This window comes from Entelurus aequoreus, linkage group LG10 (assembly GCF_033978785.1).
Source record: "Entelurus aequoreus isolate RoL-2023_Sb linkage group LG10, RoL_Eaeq_v1.1, whole genome shotgun sequence".
NCBI classification, from domain to species: domain Eukaryota; kingdom Metazoa; phylum Chordata; class Actinopteri; order Syngnathiformes; family Syngnathidae; genus Entelurus; species Entelurus aequoreus.
In genome coordinates this window covers 80,532,179-80,555,967 of record NC_084740.1, presented here as the reverse complement: position 1 = coordinate 80,555,967, position 23,789 = coordinate 80,532,179, and the positions used below count along the sequence as shown (strand labels likewise).

General features: G+C 37.8%; 2 protein-coding genes across 11 annotated transcripts in view; both read left to right on the top strand.

Moving 5' to 3' along the window:
• Positions 1 to 23,789, top strand: part of nalcn (sodium leak channel, non-selective) — a 453,873-nt gene that overhangs the window by 312,722 nt on the left and 117,362 nt on the right. The window lies entirely within an intron of this gene.
• Positions 1 to 23,789, top strand: part of LOC133658130 (protein O-mannosyl-transferase TMTC4-like) — a 68,512-nt gene that overhangs the window by 34,957 nt on the left and 9,766 nt on the right. For 6 of the 7 annotated variants that reach the window (XM_062059775.1, XM_062059773.1, XM_062059772.1 and 3 more), the window contains 9 exons: positions 3,855 to 3,947; positions 4,147 to 4,308; positions 8,024 to 8,226; positions 18,500 to 18,674; positions 19,034 to 19,165; positions 19,241 to 19,320; positions 19,387 to 19,494; positions 21,643 to 21,784; positions 21,853 to 21,967. In XM_062059775.1, the coding sequence (XP_061915759.1) occupies positions 3,855 to 3,947; positions 4,147 to 4,308; positions 8,024 to 8,226; positions 18,500 to 18,674; positions 19,034 to 19,165; positions 19,241 to 19,320; positions 19,387 to 19,494; positions 21,643 to 21,784; positions 21,853 to 21,967 (1,210 nt within the window). The remainder of the gene's footprint in view (positions 1 to 3,854; positions 3,948 to 4,146; positions 4,309 to 8,023; positions 8,227 to 18,499; positions 18,675 to 19,033; positions 19,166 to 19,240; positions 19,321 to 19,386; positions 19,495 to 21,642; positions 21,785 to 21,852; positions 21,968 to 23,789) is intronic. The other variant, XM_062059774.1, reaches the window with a different exon arrangement.

The window sequence follows — 23,789 nt, the reverse complement described above, 5'->3', positions numbered from 1 at the left end:
CAAAAATAAATACATATTTTAAAAAATACTTCAATGTGAAATTAATTATGTCATTAGATTTTCATATAACAGTAAATTTATTTATTCATTTAACTAATTATTTCAATATTTAACAAATTTTTTAATGATTGAATTCATTATAAATGATTTAGTTGTTTCTTGATTTGATTGCAAAACCCAAAACCAGTGAAGTTGGCACGTTTTTTTGCCACTTGTTCCAGCTTTTTTGAAATGTGTTGCAGGCATCAAATTTCAAATGAGCTAATATTTGACATTGACGGCTGAGTTTGGCAGGTAAAATAAATTCATTCACAGGTTCTTGCATTACTTGATTAAATCATGAAATAGATAATTAAATAGAGAAAAAAATGAATCATGAAATCAAGTAGGTAAGTTTGACAGATAAAATAAGTTCATGAAACGCTGACACACGGATTTATAAAATATTTAAATAAATCATTAAATAACTAACAAAATTATAAAATCAATAATCTAATTATTAAATGATGGATGATTAAATATAAAAGTTATTAATTACAGTTAAATATACTTTTACATAATGTAATTTATGACACATGTATGTATTTAATTCCAATCATAATTAACCATTGACACATTTATGTAAATATTTTTGTCTATTTAATTTTGCCCCATTTGACTTTCCATAGGAAAGAAACATTCAGGTTTTATTTTATAAATCGATGGAAAAGCTCAAGTCTGCTTTCTCCAGCGGCACATTAAAATATAAAAAATAGACAAAAATGTTACACACACTTTAAATAATTACTCACAGAGCTGGGCAAGATCAGGGGGGTTTGTAAAGTCTCAGGTGGGCCTTCCATTTTGAGTTTTTATGAGACCTTTTGGTCTTGACCTCTGTATGTATGATGAGATTATCGCAGATCTTCAAGATGCAACCTTTTAATCAAATTTGAATAATAGGATATTGAGACTGATTTGGTGGATTTAAAGATTCCTTTTTTATTTATAAATGAAATTGTAAATGGATATTTTGAAATGTATTGTATTGTACTGTATTTTGTATATTATATTATGATGTATATTTTAACTGTGGGTCCCTGTCCTTAAGCTGTGTGCTTCTCGGGATGACCCTTTTTGCCGAACGGACTCTGATATTAACAAAAGAAACAATCATGAAATACAAAACTATGTCTGTCTGTAAATAAATAAATAAAATAAAATAAATAAATAAAAGTTGCTAAAAGGGTGGTGCAGGAGCTAGAGGAAAATCAAGAAAACCTGCTAAGCTAACTTCAGTTGTGTTAAAAGGAAACTGTTGTGATGGAATGTACGTAGCTGTATTTTGATCTCGGAGGGGAGGCTCACTGTACCACATAGCCTTAAACCTTAAGTTGCCCCTAAAACATTATTCATCAAGAAAAAGACTTACTGGACAATTTGGGGTTTTTAATTTTGCAGGATTTTTTCTTCTGTAGGTTTCTATTCACATATCATATCGTAAAGCAAGGCTCTTGAAGGCATGCCTGGAAGAGATTGTTGAAGAACAAGCCCCGCAGGCTATTATACTGGATTAGCTATATCCTCAAACTTACAGGCATGGGAAATGTCCGCGAAAACGTGGAAATCCGCGTTTCAAAACCTTTTAATTTTTGCGTCAAAATATAATTTCAGGCTTTCTTAAATTTAAAATAATAAAATAATCTAAACTAAATGTGTTGAACGGTTGCCTCAGCCGTGGGTTCTCGCTGTTCCTCTTGCCGTAACGCCGCACAGAATTGCAGGACCGGGAGACGATCGGGGCGCCAAACAAGCTCGCTAGTTAGCATCATCTAGCGAGCTATCTTGTTGTCGCCCGTGTTTGCTCTCCGAGCCACACCGTTCTACTTTCTACTTTACTGCTCATCATATTTGCATGATTACAGTCCGAACAGTATTAGTTCCTAACCTGTTGTAGTTCTAGAGCAGTGGTTCTTAACCTTGTTGGAGGTACCGAACCCCACCAGTTTCATATGCGCATTCACCGAACCCTTCTTTAGTGAAAAATAAAATGTTTGTTTTTTTTCAAATTCAAGACAAAGTTATGTTTTTGGTAACACTTTAGTATGAGGAACATATTCTAAGTAACAAAGACTTATTTGGTTAGGGTTAGAGGGTTAGAGCCAGGGTTAGAGGGTTAGGGTTATAATAAGGCCATGCCGATTAAGGCATTAATAAGTACTTAATAATGACTAGTTAAGAGCCAATATGTTACTAATTTGCATGTTAATAAGCAACTAGTTAATGGTGAATATGTTCCCCGTACTAAAGTGTTACCATGTTTTTTTACTGGTGCACAAAATGGACCGTGCATGAACATCACCTTGTTCAAACAACAAAACCAACACAGTGCATAAACTCACAACAAATGACACACCTGCAAATCAGTCTGACTTCTGCTTTTGCCGTATCTGTAATACGCCGATAGGGAGAAGTTTGTATTTACACGATGAGTCGGGTGTGTCTTAACCTCCGCCGAACCCCTGAGCCCGACTCACCGAACCCCTAGGGTTCGATCGAAGTAGCCAGCGAGAAGGTGTATTTTTTACATGCCGGATGTAAACCAAGGTCACAACACTGGGGTGTGGCTATAGGACAGGGTTGCCAAATGGGATAACATTTTTGAGTTCTTTGATAATAATGTTAGTGAATTATCTACTAAAAATACCCAAAATATTTAGTGGTACATCACATGGTACATCCATCCATCCATTTTCTACCGCTTGTCCCTTTTGGGGTGGCGGGGGCTCCCGGAGACTATCTCAGCTGCATTGGGGCGGAAGGCGGGGTACACCCTGGACAAGTCGCCACCTCATCGCAGCACATGGTACATGTAAGTGTCAAAAAGACGACCAAAAGAGGTTGGTAGATTAGAATAAATCTAAAGGTCAAATGCACCAAGTCGCAGAAAATGTAGTTTTGATTTTCAAAATGTTCTTTCGGGGTTTGCTTGGCAGCACTTTGTGCCGATAGAAATGTTCCTCTTTTTTTCCTCGGTTTTCCTCAAAGGGTGCTCACATGCCTGGACTTAGGACTATCTCTCTCGTCTGTCGTTGACTGATGTGTTTTTATGAAAAGTGGTGGGGTGATAGCTTTTTTCCCGCTTATAAACTGGCATAATATATCAGACATGAACATAATTAATTGTCCTAAAAAAAGACGAGCAACACGGATACATCCTGTCGAGAATTATTATTATTAGCCTTTATTTAACCAGGTAAAATCCCATTGAGATCAAAGATCTCTTTTCCAAGGGAGACCTGGCCAAGAGGGCAGCAGCAAGGTTACATTAAAAACAGTAAACAAATACATAAAACATCACATTTACGACATTAAAACTTGCTCACATAACACATGTGCATACAGACAAGGTAGACTGCAGTCCTTTCACAGAAGCTTTAAACTCATTCAACGTAACAAGGGTTTGAAGTTTAATATTCGATTGTAGGTTATTCCAAGCCTTCGCTGCTGAAAACCTAAATGCTTTCTTGCCCAGTTCAGTTCTTACTTTGGGTACGACAAATTGCAGAACATTCATTGAACGAAGATTGTGACTTCCTTGTTTCTTTGTTAAAAGACAAGACAGATAAGATGGAGTGATACCCAGAATGGTTTTGTAGATGAAAATATACCAATGATTGAGGCGTCGAGCACATAAAGATGTCCAGTTAACCATTGAGTATAATACACAATGGTGAGTAAGGGGAGAATGTCTTCCTCGAAGAGTTGTTAGCTCCATTTCCACTTCCTGTCGCGGTGCCCTAATACTGTGATATGAGCTAATGCCTCCTTTTGTTGCTGACCTATATGATCGTCACCTCTTGGTTTTCCTCCAGGGTGTAAACGCAGCTTTTGACGTCCTGGTCATCTGTAATGTTGACGTGTATGAACTGAGCCAGAGGCTACTCCTCAGGAAGACCCCACTTGATGTGAGTTACAGTAACCCCTCCCCCCACCGCCACAGCCCTCCCTCTTGTCATAAATGATGCGCTCCCCCCCGTACGATTAACGTCACATCACATACATTGCGTATGCAAAGCCGCGATAATTAGAGTCAGACGCGCTCGCGTGCAACGTATGCACGTGCACGTACGTACTGTATATGATGTATGTGATGTTGTGTGACAGGCACGCCACACGCTGCGGAGCGGCCTGCTGTCGCGATTGGCCCTGCTGGCTCTGGGCGGCCTCCTCATGCTCTACGCCCGCTGGAGGATCATGGGAACTGGGCCGCCGGCGTTCACTGAAGTGGACAACCCCGCCTCGTTTGCGGAGAGCGTGTTTCTCAGAGTGAGAGGACCTTTTTGAAGGAGGAGCCCAATCCAATCAAAGCAGTGCTGACAAACACATATTCATCTAACACAGACCTGGGCAAATTAAGGCCCGGGGGGCCACATGCGGCCCGTTTAAGGCCTACTGAAAGCCACTACTACCGACCACGCAGTCTGATAGTTTATATATCAATGATGAAATCTTAACATTGCAACACATGCCAATAGGGCCGGGTTAGATTAGTAAAGTGCAATTTTAAATTTCCCGCGAAATTTTCTGCTGAAAACGTCTCGGTATGATGACGTTTGTGCGTGACGTCACGGATTGTGCGGACATATTGGGACACCATTGTGGCTAGGGATGTCCGATAATGGCTTTTTGCCGATATTGTCCAACTCTTTAATTACCGATACCGATATCAACCGATACCGATATCAACCGATATATACAGTCGTGGAATTAACACATTATTATGCCTAATTTGGACAACCAGGTGTGGTGAAGATAAGGTACTTTTTTAAAAAATGAATCAAATAAAATAAGATAAATAAATTAAAAACATTTTCTTGAATAAAAAAAGAAAGTAAAACAATATAAAAACAGTTACATAGAAACTAGTAATTAATGAAAATTTGTAAAATTAAGTGTTAAAGGTTAGTACTATTAGTGGACCAGCAGCACGCACAATCATGTGTGCTTACGGACTGTATCCCTTGCAGACTGTATTGATATATATTGATATATAATGTAGGAAGCAGAATATTAATAACAGAAAGAAACAACCCTTTTGTGTGAATGAGTGTAAATGGGGGAGGGAGGTTTTTTGGGTTGGTGCACTAATTGTAAGTGTATCTTGTGTTTTTTATGTGGATTTAATTAAAAAAACCAAAAAAAAACCAAAAAATAATATAAAAAACGATACCGATAATTTCCGATATTACATTTTAACGCATTTATCGGCCGATAATATCGGCAGACCGATATTATCGGACATCTCTAATTGTGGCCAGCTATTAAGTCGTCTGTTTTCATCGCAAAATTCCACAGTATTCTGGACATCTGCGTTGGTGAATCTTTTGCAATTTGTTTAATGAACAATGAAGACAGCAAAGAAGAAAGCTGTAGGTGGGATCGGTGTATTAGCGGCTGACTGCAGAACACAACCAGGAGGACTTTGAGTTGGATAGCAGACGCGCTACCGTGAGTACAGCTTTGGCTTCCAGACATTTGATCGCTTGCCCGTCCGTGCGTGCCGCTATGTGCATGTCACGTACGTAACTTTGGGGAAATATATGTGCTGTATGAACTTTACGGAGGTGAACGGTACTTTGGGCTGTGGGATTGAGTGTGTTGTGCGGGTGTTTGAGTTGTATTGGTTGGTTATATGGACGGGAGGGTGGGAGGTGTTTGTTATGCGGGATTAATTAGTGGCATATTAAATATAAGCCTAGTTGTGTTGTGGCTAATAGAGTATATATATGTCTTGTGTTTATTTACTGTTTTAGTCATTCCCAGCTGAATATCAGGTCCCACCCGCCTCTCAGAGCATCTTCCCTATCTGAATCGCTTCCACTGCCCTCTAATCCTTCACTCTCACTTTCCTCATCTACAAATCTTTCATCCTCGCTCAAATTTAATGGGGTAATCGTCGCTTTCTCGGTCCGAATCGCTCACGCTGCTGGCGTCCATGATTGAAATCAATATGCAGATGTGAGGAGCTCCACAACCTGTGACGTCACGCTACTTCCGGTACAGGCAAGGCTTTTTTATCAGCGACCAAAAGTTGCGAACTTTATCGTCGATGTTCTCTACTAAATCCTTTCAGCAAAAATATGGCAATATCGCGAAATGAGCAAGTATGACACATAGAATGGACCTGCTATCCCCGTTTAAATAAGAACATTTCATTTCAGTAGGCCTTTAAGCTTTTCAATCTGGCCCGCAGAACATTCCCAAAAATTTTTTTTAGATCTTTAAGATGGGAACTTAAGCTGCCATCATGATGTGCAGTGATGTTTTCTAATTACCATAAGTTTTGAACTATACAACGTGTTTCAATGGTTGGAATCTGCGCTTTTGCATGATATTTTAGTGACTAGTGTTGTCCTGATACCAATATTATTTCGATACTTTCGATACTTTTCCAAATAAAGGGGACCAGAAAAAATTGCATTATTGGCTTTATTTTAACAAAAAATCTTAGGGTGTGGTGGACCGGTACCGAATATGATTACCGTAATTAGTATTGCGGTACTATACTAATACCTGTATACCGTACAACCCTACTAGTTACTATGGTAATCTACGTCACAGCAGGTCAGACGAGGCACCAAGCAGTGTGGGTGGGGAGCGTTTCCACAGAGTGTTTCAAGAGCGGCCAGCCTGAAATGCGGGTGTCAGGGACAGACGCGGAAGGAGATTTTTACAAGAAAGTTTTCTTTCTTTCTTTCTTTCTTTTAGTTTATTTCGAACATGAACACATTTACATCATAATACATCACACAATTTCATATCATTTCATTTACATCATGCCCGAAAAGGAGTAGGAAGAAGCAAAGCTTATTTAATCCTACCCCTTTCCCACTTCAAAGCATTTACAATGATATAAAATCATTTACTGACCTTTTTATATAATAAAATAACATCTATGAATTAGTACATACAACAGTTTGTAATATGTAATTAATTAATTCAGTCATTATTAACATACTGAGATAAAGAATATTTTCAATAAGGTTGGAAGTTTTTCTCATAATTCTTCTTCTTTGTACTTTGTAAGCACTATTCATTTAAACAACCTCTTAAACTGGATCATATCAGTACAATTTTTAACTTCTTTACTTATCCATTCCATAATTTAATTCCACAAGCTTAGTGATATATCAGATTGTAGATGTTTTTTGTTTTTTTACCCTTCATATTCATATTTCACTGTGTTTGTTGCATTTTTGTTGCATTTGGCTTGGTTGTGAAATATGTCGATTGAAAAAGGGTGTGACGTTCATATGTTGTCAATATTCAGGGTTTTATCCTTTATAGAAAAACATAAAATTCCATTCCGTTTTTAAGGCGGTCTGTCATAACATTTTTAGCATTCAATCAGACTTTATTGTGAGATTTTGTATTAGTTTTCCTAAAAATAGATATACTGGCCCCCAGACACTTTTTTTTTCTCTAAATTTGGCCCCCGAGTCAAAATAATTGCCCAGGCCTGATCTAACATGTTTATTATTGGAGTTTGTGGTGGGGTGGAGGTTGGGCACCCATCTGACACTTGTTCACCCCCCCCTTCCTGGCACCTCTTGCCTTCCATTCCCTGGCCCCCTTTTCTCTGGCTAACCCCCTCTGCTGCATGCCCCCCCTTCAGTGGCCTTCGGATGGGGCCCTCCCTGCAGGTGCGGTGCCTGGTACCTGCGGCTTGGTTGATGAAGGGCCGCTTGTGGCCCAGGGTTGGGAGGGCGTCTGGTGGTGTTGTGGTGGAACATTTGGGGTCTGAGCTTGGCATCCGACCCCCCGGGGAGTCAGATTAGCCCTTATTCTTCTGCCCTGGGGCTCTGGGATTGGATGGTGTCCTCTGAGCGCTGCCTTTACGTGGGAGGTGTATCGATCTCTCTATTCTTGTTCCTCCTCTTTGAAATTGTTCTTAAAATAGCAAACCATGTTGGCTAAAACATCCTCACATATCTAATCCTCATCCTCTCCTCATTCCTGCCGTCTTGTGTGGGATTGACAGGTGGTCAACTATAATTACTACTACGCCCTGAATGGCTGGCTGCTGCTGTGTCCCTGGTGGCTGTGCTTCGATTGGTCCATGGGCTGTGTGCCGCTCATTAAGGCCGCCGACGATTGGAGGATGGTGTGGCCGCTGCTTCTCTGGTGCATCCTGATAGGCTTGGTAGCCCAAGCCTTGTCCTCGCCCGACGGGCAGCGGAGGAGGTAAGCGAGCGGAACCGCCTGGGGCTCCATGTCTAGAAGTCTGCATGATTGGGAATACAGTGTGACCAATAAACATCCTACTGTAGTCTCTGATAGAAATGATGATAGTTTAGTAGCAGGAATTTAGGTTGTTTAGCTGAGACCCCCACCCCGTTTTCTCTGTAGTTTGCACTGCAAAAAGTCAGTGTTCAAAAACAACAACAAAAAAATACAAAAATGAGAGGTATTTTTTGGAACTAAGCAAAATTATCTGCCAATAGAACAAGAAAATTCGGCTTGTCAAGACTTTCCAAAACAAGTAAAATTAGCTAACCTCAATGAACCCAAAAATACCTTAAAATAAGTATATTCTCACTAACAACAAGTGCACTTTTCTTGGTAGAAAAAAAAAAGAGACCTTTTTGCTCAATATGTTGAAAAATATTCTTAAATGAAGTAAATACTAGTGCCATTATCTTGACATAATGATAAGCGCTTGGCATCATGATTTTTTTTTCATGCTTGAAGTAAGAAATTATTACTTTAAAAAAGTAGAAGAATTATCTTATCAGACAGAAAATAAGCAAATATCACCCTTATTTGAGATATTTCATCTTACTTAGATTTCACTTTTTGCAGTGCAGTGACTACTTATGGAATCATTCATTTCATGTTGTTAGGAAGGTAAAAAAAAAGATGACGTAAACATATATTTCTGTCTGGAGATGACTGCGGGGTTGATCAACTCTCTCTCTCTCTCCGACACACACACACACACACACACACACACATACACACACACACACACACACACACACACACACACACACACACACACACACACACACACACACATTCTTGTATTTCTTACCTTCTTGGCACCTCCGAAAAATGCCTACCTCTTTAGGACCAGCCTTTCTAGATATATAAAGATTTGTGGAATGGAAACTGGAACCTTGAGGAACACCACTAGTATAACTAAATAAGTTGAAGAAAGGACTACACTGCAAAAAGTCAGTGTTCAAAAACAAGAAAGAAAAAAAAACAATTTAGGGGTATTTTATTTGAACTAAGCAAAATTATCTGCCAATAGAACAAGAAAATGTGGCTTGTCAAGACTTTCCAAAACAAGTAAAATTAGCTAACCTCAATGAGCCCAAAAATAGCTTAAAATAAGTATATTCTCACTAATAACAAGTGCACTTTTCTTGGTAGAAAAAAAAGAGACCTTTTTGCTCAATATGTTGAAAAATATTCTTAAATTAAGTAAATACTAGTGCCATTATCTTGACATAATGATAAGCGCTTGGCATCATGATTTTTTTTTCATGCTTGAAGTAAGAAATTATTGCTTTAAAAAAGTAGTTTTCTACTTGTGAGTGTTGATGACACAGCTTTGCAACAGTTGATATTCTAGTTTCAAGCATGTTTTACTCACTACAGCGTGTGTTCAGAATCCTTGGCATTAGAGGGCTGCAGTCGAGAAAAGCCACCAAGAACATCCCAGAGGCCGCAGAAAAGGCCTCCCGGTGGCTGTGGATCCGTAGGGGGGATCCGTGGTGCGCTACTTGGACACAGGCCGGGGTCTGATCACCCCCGGCTGGGTCGCCCGGGCGAGGGTGTCTGATGATTAAAGACCCGAAACACCCTATGACCCCGGGTTTATCACTGATGACGTGTCCAAGCATCACCGTGAGGTGTATTCAAGTTCTACTCAATATAGGTCATCAAATCTCAGCAACAAGCTGTAACATCTTACTGAGATCATTTAGGACCAAAACCCTTAAAACAAGTAAAACACTCTAACATAAAATCTGCTTAGTGAGAAGAATTATCTTATCAGACAGAAAATAAGCAAATATCACCCTTATTTGAGATATTTCATCTTACTTAGATTTCAGTTTTTGCAGTGTGTGCAACAATTTTCTCTGCACAGTTTTTAATACTTAACAGTGTGTCACACTGTATTTTTTATGTATATTTACTAGGGATGTCCGATAATATCGGCCTGCCGATATTATCGACCGATAAATGCGTTAAAATGTAATATCGGAAATTATCGGTATCGGTTTTTTATTATCTGTATCGTTTTTATTTTTATTTTATTTTTAAAAAATTTTTTTTTATTAAATCAACATAAAAAACACAAGATACACTTACAATTAGTGCACCAACCCAAAAAACCTCCCTCCCCCCATTTCTTTCTGTTATCAATATTCTGGTTCCTACATTATATATCAATATATATCAATACAGTCTGCAAGGGATACAGTCCGTAAGCACACATGATTGTGCGTGCTGCTGCTCCACTAATAGTACTAACCTTTAACAGTTAATTTTACTCATTTTCATTAATTACTAGTTTCTATGTAACTTTTTATATTGTTTTACTTTCTTTTTTATTCAAGAAAATGTTTTTAATTTAGTTATCTTATTTTATTATTATTTTTAAAAAAGTACCTTATCTTCACCATACATGGTTGTCCAAATTAGGCATAATGTGTTAATTCCACGACTACATATATCGGTTGATATCGGTATCGGTTGATATCGGTATCGGTTGATATCAGTATCGGTAATTAAAGAGTTGGACAATATCGGAATATCGGATATCGGCAAAAAGCCATTATTGGACATCCCTAATATTTACAAAAGATTATGTAGTTTTAGTGTGCCTAAATAGCATGGAATCGACTTATGCTGTGTTATATTATATTGAAGTGGAGTGGTAAATGTTTTTTGGCCGACAATAATGAATTAAGTTAAACTCATGATGACACATTAAGTCAGTGCTTCTCAAATATTTTCTGTTACGCCCTCCCCGAGAAAAAAAGAAAATATTACACTCTCGCCCGTGACTATAAATAGTCTATTTTTTCTATAAAATTGTTATAACTATACATCTACATAAAATTGTAAGCTTATTAACATTAAAGGAAACAACACACGGGTCTTTTCTCGTCTCCCACTGTGGTTAAAGTGAAGCCAAACGCTACATACGCTTCATCATATTCTGGTATGGCAAAAAAAGCATGTTCCCCGAGGTCGCACGCACCCCCGCTGGCAATGCATTGCTATTTATTGTTTATTGAATGGATCCCCATTAGCTGACGCCAAGGCGACTGCTAGTCTTCCTGGGGTCCATATAGGAGCATACAAAATACAAATACAAAGAATACATGCATTCCCAAACATTATACAAAGGAAAAATACAACATAAGATAAAAAAGCTGGTTAAACCCAGTATTAAAAATTCACGTCATGTGGGCAGCTGCAATAGGTGTATCTTCAAAGCTGTCTTGAATGACAATTTACTTTATGAGAGATTCATGTGAGATGGCAGCCGATTCCAGAATGATATACATCTATACATGACTGTATGTTTGAGGAGATTGGTCCTGGGAGCAGGAAGTGCCAAATAGCCATTGCTGGCATTCCTAGTGTCATGAGTATGTGTGTTAGTTGATTTTAAAAAGTGTTTGTAAAAGTAATCTGGTGATTGATCTAACATGATAGTTCTAAAGAACATAAGGAGACTACAATGCATAAGGAGACTACAATTTACTATTTGAGGACTGCATTAAGTTAAATGATGCAGACATGTTTGTTTCTGGATACTTTCTAATACTGCCTTGGAGACTTTGTAAATGTAAGAATTTGAACATATATTTAATTGTTTTTATATTTTAGAAATGTGCTGTTTAGACTGCAATGTTGTTCAATCACGGACACTTATTAAGTACGTATGTCTAAATTGTGTACTTAGCTGGTGTGTAGCTGCGAGCAGCTCCCAGTAGCCTTTAACTTGCCATGTTTACCTTTTGTAAATGACTAGACTAAAATAGAAGACCAACCATGTGTGTTCATTTAGATGTTTGTGTGACATTTAGATGTTAACTTGCTGTCCAGTTTTGCACAAGTAAATACATTGCAAGACTGCTTCTATCTGCGATTTTACAAACAAACTTGTTTTTTGCTGATATCAATATTGACCACTAATAATTATATTTTCTATATTATTTTAAAAAAATATATATAAATATATATTTATATACACACACATACATTCGTATATATATATATATATATATATATATATATATATATATATATTAGGGCTGCAACTAACAATTAATTTGATAATCGATTAATCTGTCGATTATTACTTCGATTGATCGATTAATAATCGGATAAAAGAGACAAACTACATTTCTATCCTTTCCAGTATTTTATTGAAAAAAAACAGCATACTGGCACCATACTTATTTTGATTATTGTTTCTCAGCTGTTTGTACATGTTGCAGTTTATAAATAAAGGTTTATTTAAAAAAAAAAAAAAAAAAAAATTCAATTTTTTTTAAATTAAAAAGCCTCTGCGCATGCGCATAGCATAGATCCAACGAATCGATGACTAAATTAATCGGCAACTATTTTTATAATCGATTTTAATCGATTTAATCGATTAGTTGTTGCAGCCCTAATATATATATATATATATATATATATATATATATATATATATATATATATATATATATATATATATATATATATATATATATATATATATATATATATATATATATATATATATATATATATATATATATATATATATGCAGGGTTTCCCCTGAATGTAATTGAATGTGGCGCTGCGCCATGGCATTTTTATTACCGCCACAGCTTTAAAATAAGGGCTTTTTTTAACTTGAAAACTAATTAAAGTAATGTAATGTATTGTAGCCCATAGAAGAAATCACACAAAGTCTGACACTATTTTTAACTTTTATTACCAATCTTATGATAATAAAAGACAGCACAATTACAACAGGTTTTACCTCCCATGAAAAGATTTTCGTCTCCTTTAGTCTTTGCTACCCCGCCGGACACACAACAACACTTCCTCATTCTCCGCCAATCACCGTTCAGACACGGACGATGTGTTTGCAAACATGGGAATCACTGACATCAAATACAAACCACACAAACATTAAACATTAACATTAGCTGGTCGTCAGCATGAACTGATATATATGTGTATATATATATATATATATATATATATATATATATATATATATATATATATATATATATATATATATATATTTTTTTTTAAAGTCATTCAAAGTCTGTAAACACTTAAGCAAAAAGCAGCAACAATTGAAAATATGGCAAAACGATTAAAAAAATATATGTTAATACTTGTTAATATAACAGATTTTTTGTATGCATATAAATATACATATATATGTATATATAGATATATGTATATATGTGTGTGTGTATATATATATACATATTATGGAGAGTTTATAAAAAAAAACATTTGAATTCTACCAAAATATGGTTATATTTTGAAAATAAATACAAAACTAAATAAGACAACTGTTTTATTGGGTTAAAGAAAATTAAATCAGATCCATCCATCCATCCATTTCCTACCGCTTGTCCCTCTCAGGGTCGCGGGGGGGCTGGAGCCTATCCCAGCTGCAATCGGGTGCAGACAGGGTACACTCTGTCAAGTTGAAAAATCAGATCGTATCCTATTTAAATAAAATGTGTGTTTTTAGGGTCAAGCACTGTAATATTAAACAAATCATACAGTCTAAGGCAGTGGTTCTTAACCTGGGTTCGATGGAACCCTAGGGGTTCGGTGAGTCGGGCTCAGGGGTTCGGCGGAGGTCAAGACACACCCGACTCATCGTGTAAATAAAAACTTCTCCCTATCGGCGTTTTACGGATATGACAACAGCAGAAGTCAGACTGATTTGCAGGTGTGTAATTTGTTGTGAGTTTATGCACTGTGTTGGTTTTGTTCTTTGAACCAGGTGATGTTCATGCACGCTTCATTTTGTGCACCAGTAATAAAACATGGTAACACTTTAGTATGGGGAACATATTCACCATTAATTAGTTGCTTATTAACATGCAAATTAGTAACATATTGGCTCTTAACTAGTCATTATTAAGTACTTATTAATGCCTTATTTGGCATGGCCTTATTATAACCCTAACCTTCTAACCCTGGCCCTAACCCTTTAACCCTAACCCTAACCAAATAACTCTAAATTAAGTCTTTGTTACTTAAAATATGTTCCCCTGGTGTCCAAAAAAACCTCTAAATTAAGTATTTTTTACTTAGAATATGTTCCCCATACCAAAAACATATAACTTTGTCTTGAATTTGAATTTTTTTTTCTTTTTTTTTTCACTAAAGAAGGGTTGGGTGAATGCGCATCTGAAACTGGTGGGGTTCGGTACCTCCAACAAGGTTAAGAACCACTGGTCTTAAGGGGATGATCTACTAAAAGTTGAACACGCAAAGATAATGTACTAAACCTCTGTGCAGAGCATTGCGTCTTTTTATTGAGCAGAATAAAGAGCGCAGTCCATGTAGCGTGTCTGTCTTCATGAATATGCAGGAGATATGCTGATCATCAAAACGCACAATGTAAATATGATTATTTAAAACTCAACTTTGAGCGCTATTTTGCATCTTTATTTAGCACATCTGAAAAGTATGTGCAAATGGACACATCTACGTACACGGCAATTGCGCTGCAGCTTTGTACTCGTTGTGCTTGTCAACATATATGGACTGTCAAAAATAAAAACATTAGACGTATCGTCTATTCAGCAATATCATTTTATGGATGACTTAAGGGGCTGATTGAAACAAATTAAATTGATGCATTTTGGTGTCTGCTGACGATTTTTTAATGACGTTCTTTTTTTCATATGGAAGATATATTATCAAAATATTTCCTGTTTGACGAATGCCTTGTGCATTTTCTTGCGTCTGGAATCTGGAGCGCACATACGCAGATAGTGCCAGACTCCCATGAGCGCATCTTGAGCGTGCTAAAAAAAAAAAAAAAAAGTGGTTTCCATTGTAGATGCACCACCGCAGAAATGCTTCTAAAAAGTCTGCTGATTGTTTGAAAACGTCATAAATGCTTTGCACTGTTGCTGTAGTTGGACTTTGTTTTTTAAAAAGCCGCCACTGTCCTCTTAATATTTGCACATTTTGTAGATGGCTGTCCGTGCTGGTATATCTGCAATATACTGTATATAGAAATCACGCCCATATCGCAGATATGCTGACAACGCTCCAGACAATGGCATGCGTTTTGTTTACATCTAGTTTCGGTAGCGCGTTTTTTAGTGATCAAAGTATTTTTTCGGTGGTCAAGTTTTTGGCACATCACTTGTCAATAGTGCGCAAATATCAGGCTATATATATATATATATATATATATATATATATATATATATATATATATATATATATATATATATATATATATATATATATATATATATATATATATATATATATATATATATGTATTGTCAATAGTGCGCAAATATCAGGCTATATATATATATATATATATATATATATATATATATATATATATATATATATATATATATATATATATATATATATATATATATGTATGTGTGGGAAAAAAATCACAAGACTATTTAATCTCTACAGGCCTGTTTCATGAGGGGTTTCCTCAATCCTCAGGAGATTTTTTTTTTAGACATATATATATATGTCTAAAAAAAGTTCATGCTGACGACCAGCTAATGTTAATGTTTAATGTTTGTGTGGTTTGTATTTGATGTCAGTGATTCCCATGTTTGCAAACACATCGTCCGTGTCTGAACGGTGATTGGCAGAGAATGAGGAAGTGTTGTTGTGTGTCCGGCGGGGTAGCATAGACAGAAGCATGTTGAAAGCCGCGTAGTACATGCATAATCCTCATTTAAATAAGGCGGTCTGCGCCACTTTTGAAATGTACTATAAGGCGCACCGGATTATAAGGCGCACCTTCAATGAATGGCCTATTTTAAAACTTTGTTCATATATAAGGCGCATAGAATAGACGCTACAGTAGAGGCTGGGGTTACGTTATGCATCCATTAGTTCAGACCTGGGCATTCGGCGGCCAGCGGGCCACATCCGGCCCTTTGTGCGTCCCTGTCCGGCCCGCGTGAGGCCAATCATAAATTACAAAATAAATTGAAAAAAGTATCTATGTCGAGTGTGCAATACAACAGTGCTGCTTTTGTTTTGAAAAGCGTTATTTTGTATTACTTCCGTGTGGACGTATGCGCGTGTGTGATTGTGAGTGAATGTGAACTGCGGCAATCACAAATTACAAAATCAATTTTTAAAAACATCTATGTCGTGCGTGCAATACAACTGTGCTGCTTTTATTTAGAAAATTGTTATTTATGGACGTATGTCCGGGTGTAACCTGTGAGTGAAGGTGCACAGCGACAAGTGATGCCCAGTTACCCCCGAGATGTCAGCTCACGCTAAAAAGAGATAAGTTCATGACGAATGGCGTGTTTTCAACAAAACATGGACTGCCAAGTATTTCTTTACAGAAATTAAAGGTAAAGCCGTGTGCTTAATTTGTGGTACACAGGTTGCTGTGTTTAAAGAATATAATTTGAATTGCCACTACACGGCGAAGCACGAGGAAAAATACCGGAATCTGTCTGATGAAGCGCACGCAAGGGAGGCTGATGCGTTGATGGTAAAACTGCAAACCCAACAAGGACTTTTTGCCATATTTCACACCCCCAGAGATGCAGCTGTCAAGACAAGTTTTGTCATTTCTCACAAAATCGCCAGAAAAAGTAAGGCGTTTTCTGACGGAGAGTTTATTAAGGAGTGCTTATTGGACTCTGTTGCGCTGATATGCCCGGAAAAGAAGGGCGCATTTTACAACGTGTCACTCTCCCGACGCACTGTAATGAGGCGGGTTGAGACCATCGCTGGAAACTTGGAGCTTCAGCTGAAGAACAGAACGGCCGACTTTGACTGTTTTTCGCTGGCTTTCGATGAGAGCTGCAATGTACGTGACACCGCCCAGCTGCTCATCTTCTTACATAGGATAACTGCAGACTTTCAAATCACGGAGTACCTGGCAGCCATGCAGTCAATTAAAGAGACAACCACAGGTAATGACTTGCTCACAGAGGTAAATGCGTGTTTGGACATGTTAGGACTGAAATGGGACAAGCTGGCAGGTGTGACAACAGATGGTTGTCCAAATCTGACGGGGAAAAATGTTGGACTTTTAAAGAGGATGCAGGATAAACTTTAAATAAACCCTGTGCGGAAATTGACATTTTTGCATTGTATTATACATCAGTAAGTGTAGTGTAAGACAGTGTTAAAAATAAAACCATCAAAAGCAATCTGCTTTTGTATAAAGTTAAGTTAGGTTTAATGAAATTATTATTATTATTATTATTATTATTATTGTTTATCTTATGGTATATCAAATTAATTAATTGCCCACCCCCGCATTAGATGGAGCTGCGCTAAAGGGAATGTCAACAAAACAAATAGTGATTGTACTGACACTTCTACTTGCTGCTCTCTGTTCAACAACCCACTGTTCCAGTTTGTCCTCCAACTGTAGCCAGTTAGTCTTCTTTACTTGGCGCAGGTCATCATGTTGCTTCCTCCACTTCCACACCACTGATTCTTCAATGTTAAATTCTCTCGCTGCTGCTCTATTCCCGTGTTCTACTGCGTGACTGATCGCCTTGAGTTTAAACTCTGCGTCGTAAACGTGTCTCTTAATAGGAGCCATTTTTGGGTCTTTATGTCTTGCAACTATAGGACTTTATTTTCCCCCGTAGAAGAAGAAGTTCTTCTTCTACGGGGGAAAATGAAGTACCGTAGAAGAAGAAGCGCTTCTTCTTCTACGGTAAGCAGCCGTAGAAGGGGGAAAAAGAAGTCGGCGTAGTTGCGAGACCTGTTGTGGCTCAATATTGGTCCATATAGATCGGTAGGTTGTGAGTTCAAACCAAAGACTATAAAAAAATGGGAGCCATTACCTCCCTGTTTGGCACTCAGCATCAAGGGTTGGAATTGGGGGTCACCAAAATGATTCCCGGGCGCGGCACCGCTGCTGCCCACTGCTCCCCTCACCTCCCAGGGGGTGAACAAGGGGATGGGTCAAATGCAGAGGACAAATTTCACCACACCTAGTGTGTGTGACAATCATTGGTACTTTAACTTTATAAGGCGCACCGGATTATAAGGTGCACTGTCATCTTTTGAGGAAATTGGAAGTTTTTAGGTGCGCCTTATAGTGCGGAAAATACGGTACATGCAGTGTTAGTAGATGACTGAACACGCCCACTAACAGTACACGCAAATTCATTCTTTGCACACGCTGTTTAGCGCGTGGTATTTGGATCTTAATAGATCTGGCCCTAAAACTTCCATATGTTTTCTCTCTCTCCTGACAAGGACTCTGAGTTTGTCCCTGGTGCTGCTGGTGGTCCCCTTTCTGCCGGCCTGCAACCTCTTCTTCAGGGTGGGCTTCGTCATTGCAGAGCGAGTGCTCTACCTGCCCTCGTCCGGCTACTGCCTTTTGCTGGCCAGCGCCCTGGGACACTGCTGCCACCGCTGGGCCAAGTGCAAGGTGGGAAGGCTAATGTATCACTGCATTCATCTAATACTCTTTGTACTGTAGCTATATTTACTTTGATTTCAGCTCCTTAGCTCAAAATGGTCCCACACAAAACTTGGCCTCTCTCGCAGGCCGTTTAGGCAGCAAACTTCTGTTAATTAGACCCCTGCTGGTTGTGTCCATGCAGCGAACTCCATTAGGCCCACATAGTGTAAAGGCGTACAAACCAAACAACATAGCCTTGTTGATCTGGACTTTGTTTCAGTATGATATTGATTATTCATGCCCGTTGTTTTGTAGCTAAGATGTGTGGGTACGCTCATGTTTATTAATTAGTATATTTAAAGTACTCTCTGCTCTCGTCCCCGCAGAAGCTGCTGTGCGTCTCCATGCTGGCCTTGTTGTTCACTTTTGTAGCTCGCTGCGCTCTCCGCAGTCACCAGTGGCGGTCCGAGCAAAGCCTATTCACCAGCGCACTAGCCATCTGCCCCCTTAATGCCAAGGTAAAGAGAAAAACAAATGTTTTTCCAACTTACTAAAAAGCCCACTCTTGCCTCCTCGCGTGTCTAATTACTCAGGTCCATTACAACGTGGGGAAGAACCTGGCCGACAGAGGCAACGCCACTGCTGCCATTAGCTACTACAGAGAGGCCGTCAGGTTGGTGTCGTTAGCATTTGATGTCAGCGCAGATGGGCATGGCGAGCATTCTCCTCTGTCTCGCAGGCTTCATCCCACCTACGTGCACGCCATGAACAACCTGGGCAACATCCTGAAGGAGAGGAACGAGCTGACTGAGGCCGAACAGCTGCTGTCCAAAGCCGTTTCCATCCAGTAGGTTGTCAGACTGCCACAATCAGCTCTGCCCGCACTGCAAAAAGTCAGTGTTCAAAAACAAGAAGAAAAAAAATACAAAAATGAGGGGTATTTTTATTTGAACTAAGCAAAATTATCTGCCAATAGAACAAGAAAATTTGGCTTGTCAAGACTTTCCAAAACAAGTCAAATTATATTATATAATATTAACTGTCAGTTTACTGTACTGTGCCAACTAGGGTTGGGTATCGAGTATCGATTGGAACCGGGACTAACTTTCCGATTCTCCTGGAATCGTTCAAAAGTTTAAATTTCGATTCCTATTTTCGATACCCAGTCCGCCGACCGGAAAAAAATATGTCCGCCGAACCGGAAGAAGAAGCCGCTGAACACCAACGAAGAAGCGCCCACCGCCGGAAGTGTTAGCATAGCCGAGCGAGTCAGTCAAGCCCAAGCATGGATAGCGGGCGTCGGCGGTCAAAAGTGTGGCTTTACTTTACAAAAAAAATTGAAATAACCGCGAAATAACAGAGCTCCATGTCCATCAAGAAACGAGTGGAGAGAGAGCTGCAGATGTACCACCGATACTTATGTCTGACGACCCTGCTGCATGGTGGTGGTCCGGTGGAACCAACAAAAGACTTATCCTTTGCTGTCAGATCTCGCTTTCTCCTATTTATGCGTTCAAGCTTCTTCCACACCCAGCGAACGTGTATTTACCACAGCAGGAGACACTATCTGTCCAGAACGCTCACGCATCCTGCCTGAGAAGGCGGATATGGTCATTTTCCTAAACAAGAACTGTCTCTGATTTTATACTGTACCTGCTGCTAATCTGGACTGGCTTTTGCAAGTTGTTTCTTATTGTTTATTTGCTTTTCTGCACCAGGTTAGCCCATCAGTAGGAGCACGGTAACATTTTTAAGTACCTGCAGCATCATACACTTGTGTGTGTAAATGTGTTTTCATGAGGTTTCCTGCAGCATCATACACTTGTGTGTAAAGGTGTTTTCATGAGGTTTCCTGCAGCATCATACACTTGTGTGTAAATGTGTTTTCATGAGGTTTCCTGCAGCATCATACACTTGTGTGTAAAGGTGTTTTCATGAGGTTTCCTGCAGCATTATACACTTGTGTGTAAAGGTGTTTTCATGAGGTTTCCTGCAGCATCATACACTCGTGTGTAAAGGTGTTTTCATGAGGTTTCCTGCAGCATCATGCGCCTTATGTGTAAATGTGTTTTCATGAGGTTTCCTGCAGCATCATACACTTGTGTGTGTAAATGTGTTTTCATGAGGTTTCCTGCAGCATCATACACTTATGTGTAAATGTGTTTTCATGAGGTTTTCAAAAATAAAGCTCTCTTGAGGAAAGTGTACCCCTGGGAAAATGTATTCATAGTGTATAATATTTATATTCAAGTTCATAGATTTGATATTTATATTCTAGTTGAAAACAGCCCTGTGAGGAATTTATAGTAAAGTTCATAAAAAGTTAATAGAATTAAAATTTGATGGAGAATGTCAGACTATTTCTTTCAGAAAGACTGTAGGTTAGCTAGCTCATTTAAAATATCCTAAACTTTTTTTTGACCCTGCCTCTTAAAAGAATCGGGATCGAGAATCGTCAGGAATTGGAATCGAAACAAAGAATCGGAATCGGAATCGTTCGAATTCAAACGATACCCAACCCTAGTGCCAACTGTACTACTATATGAGTATGTGTTTTCTATTGTGTCATTGAAAATAAAACAGCAAAGTCCATTTGACTGTCATCCGTTTTAATTACGAGACGAAATTGTGTCAAAGTCATGATTTTTTTTTTTTCATGCTTGAAATAAGAAATGATTACTCTAAAAAAGTAGTTTTCTACTTGTGAGTGTTGATGACACAGCTTTGCAACAGTTGATATTCTAGTTTCAAGCATGTTTTACTCAATATAGCTCATCAAATCTCAGCAACAAGCTGTAATATCTTACCGAGATCATTTAGGACCAAAACACTTAAAACAAGTAAAACACTCTAACATAAAATCTGCTTAGTGAGAAGAATGATCTTATCAGACAGAAAATAAGCAAATATCACCCTTATTTGAGATATTTCATCTTACTTAGATTTCAGTTTTTGCAGTGCGGGGCCACCTCTTGACTGCACTCTTTCACTGTAGACCGGATTTTGCCGCCGCTTGGATGAATCTGGGCATCGTGCAGAACAGCCTGAGCAAGTTTGAGCAAGCGGAGAAGAGCTACCGGAACGCCATCCGCTTCCGGAAGAAGTACCCGGACTGCTACTACAACTTGGGACGCCTGGTGAGACCCAGTCTTACACGTACAGTACAAACAATACACATACTGATATTTGTTTGGATCCTGCCCAGTATGCAGACCAGCAGAGGCACGTGGACGCTCTGAACGCATGGAAAAATGCAACCGTGCTTAAGCCTGACCACAGCCTAGCGTGGAACAACATGGTCATACTACTGGATAACATTGGTACGTACTATATATTAGAGGTGTAAAAAAAAAAAGATTTTCAGATTAATCACGTTTCCTATTTGTAACGATTCTTAATCAGTTAAAAAAAAAAAAAACTTGATTTAAAAAAATTGTGAGACAGACAAATCATATAGTTGATGTAGATGATCTTTTCTTGTTGCCTTATTTGTATTTAACTTTATTAAATGTTCGGGAAGCATTTTATTAAACAAAGCCAGTTTTCTTTTTAGTAATATAGAAAATGATCAGAGCTGTTTATCTATTTTAATAGAGGAATTTAGTTAATCATAGAACTGGCATCCAATGTTATTAAAAAAAAAAGGATAGATTTTGATTCGAGAATCATTTGGAATCGAGAATTGATTCTGAATCGAATCGTTACCCCCAACAATCAAATTGAATCATGTTCGGTTCACAGCCCTGCTATTTTATTTATATATATATATATATATATATATATATATATATATATATATATATACACTACCATTCAAAAGTTTGGGGTCACATTGAAATGTCCTTTTTTTGAAGGAAAAGCACTGTACTTTTCAATGAAGATAACTTTAAACTAGTCTTAACTTGAAAGAAATACACTCTATACATTGCTAATGTGGTAAATGACTATTCTAGCTGCAAATGTCTGCTTTTTGGTGCAATATCTGCATAGGTGTATAGAGGCCCATTTCCAGCAACTATCACTCCAGTGTTCTAATGGTACAATGTGTTTGCTCATTGGCTCAGAAGGCTAATTGATGATTAGAAAACCCTTGTGCAATCATGTTCACACATCTGAAAACACTTTAGCTCGTTACAGAAGCTACAAAACGGACCTTCCTTTGAGCAGATTGGGTTTCTGGAGCATCACATTTGGGGGGTCAATTAAACGCTCAAAATGGCCAGAAAAAGAGAACTTTCATCTGAAACTCGACAGTCTATTCTTGTTCTTAGAAATGAAGGCTATTCCAAAAAATTGTTTGGGTAACCCCAAACTTTTGAACGGTAGTGTATATATATATATATATATATATATATATATATATATATACAAAAATAAATATATTTTTTTTATACAGTTTATATATTCACAGTATATATGTGTACATATATTTATATCCAGTATATACACAGTATATATATGTATGTCTATATATACATTATATATCTATAGTGTGTATATATACTGTATATATATATATATATATATATATATATATATATATATATATATATATATATATATATAACATAAAAAACACTATCATTACTGTAGGAACCATAGAGAAAAGTACACTCACAACACGGAATTAGATTACATTACGCAAAAGCGCCTTAAACATTCTGAGGGTCTTTATTACTCGTCTAAAGCGAAGACCAGGCATCTGTTAAGCATAAGACATTTTTAGTGTATATTTACTTTAGGTCGAAATCTTTAAGCACCTCACAATTGGATTCCGGTTCTTGGGGTGACTGTTCAATCAAAAATCTATTTTTCATTCAACAGGATTCTTGTAATATAATATTTGATATATGAATTATAATAAAAACCTTTTCAAAACCGGTTACCGGTCCCAAAAGCCCGTCTTGGCTGCTGAAGTACGACTTATACGCGCAGTCTAAAATTGTCGTTTTAAAGATGTATTTTCAAAATCGTGTTTACAAAAATCTAAAATGTTAATCAATCTGATAAAAGAAAATAGAGCAACACCAAACCAATCCCAGCTTTACAATACTTAAGATAGAAATTTGTAAAGCAATTTAAAATATTTACAAATACAATACTTAAAAAAGGAAAACTCCAAAAAACAGTGTCAATGACAAT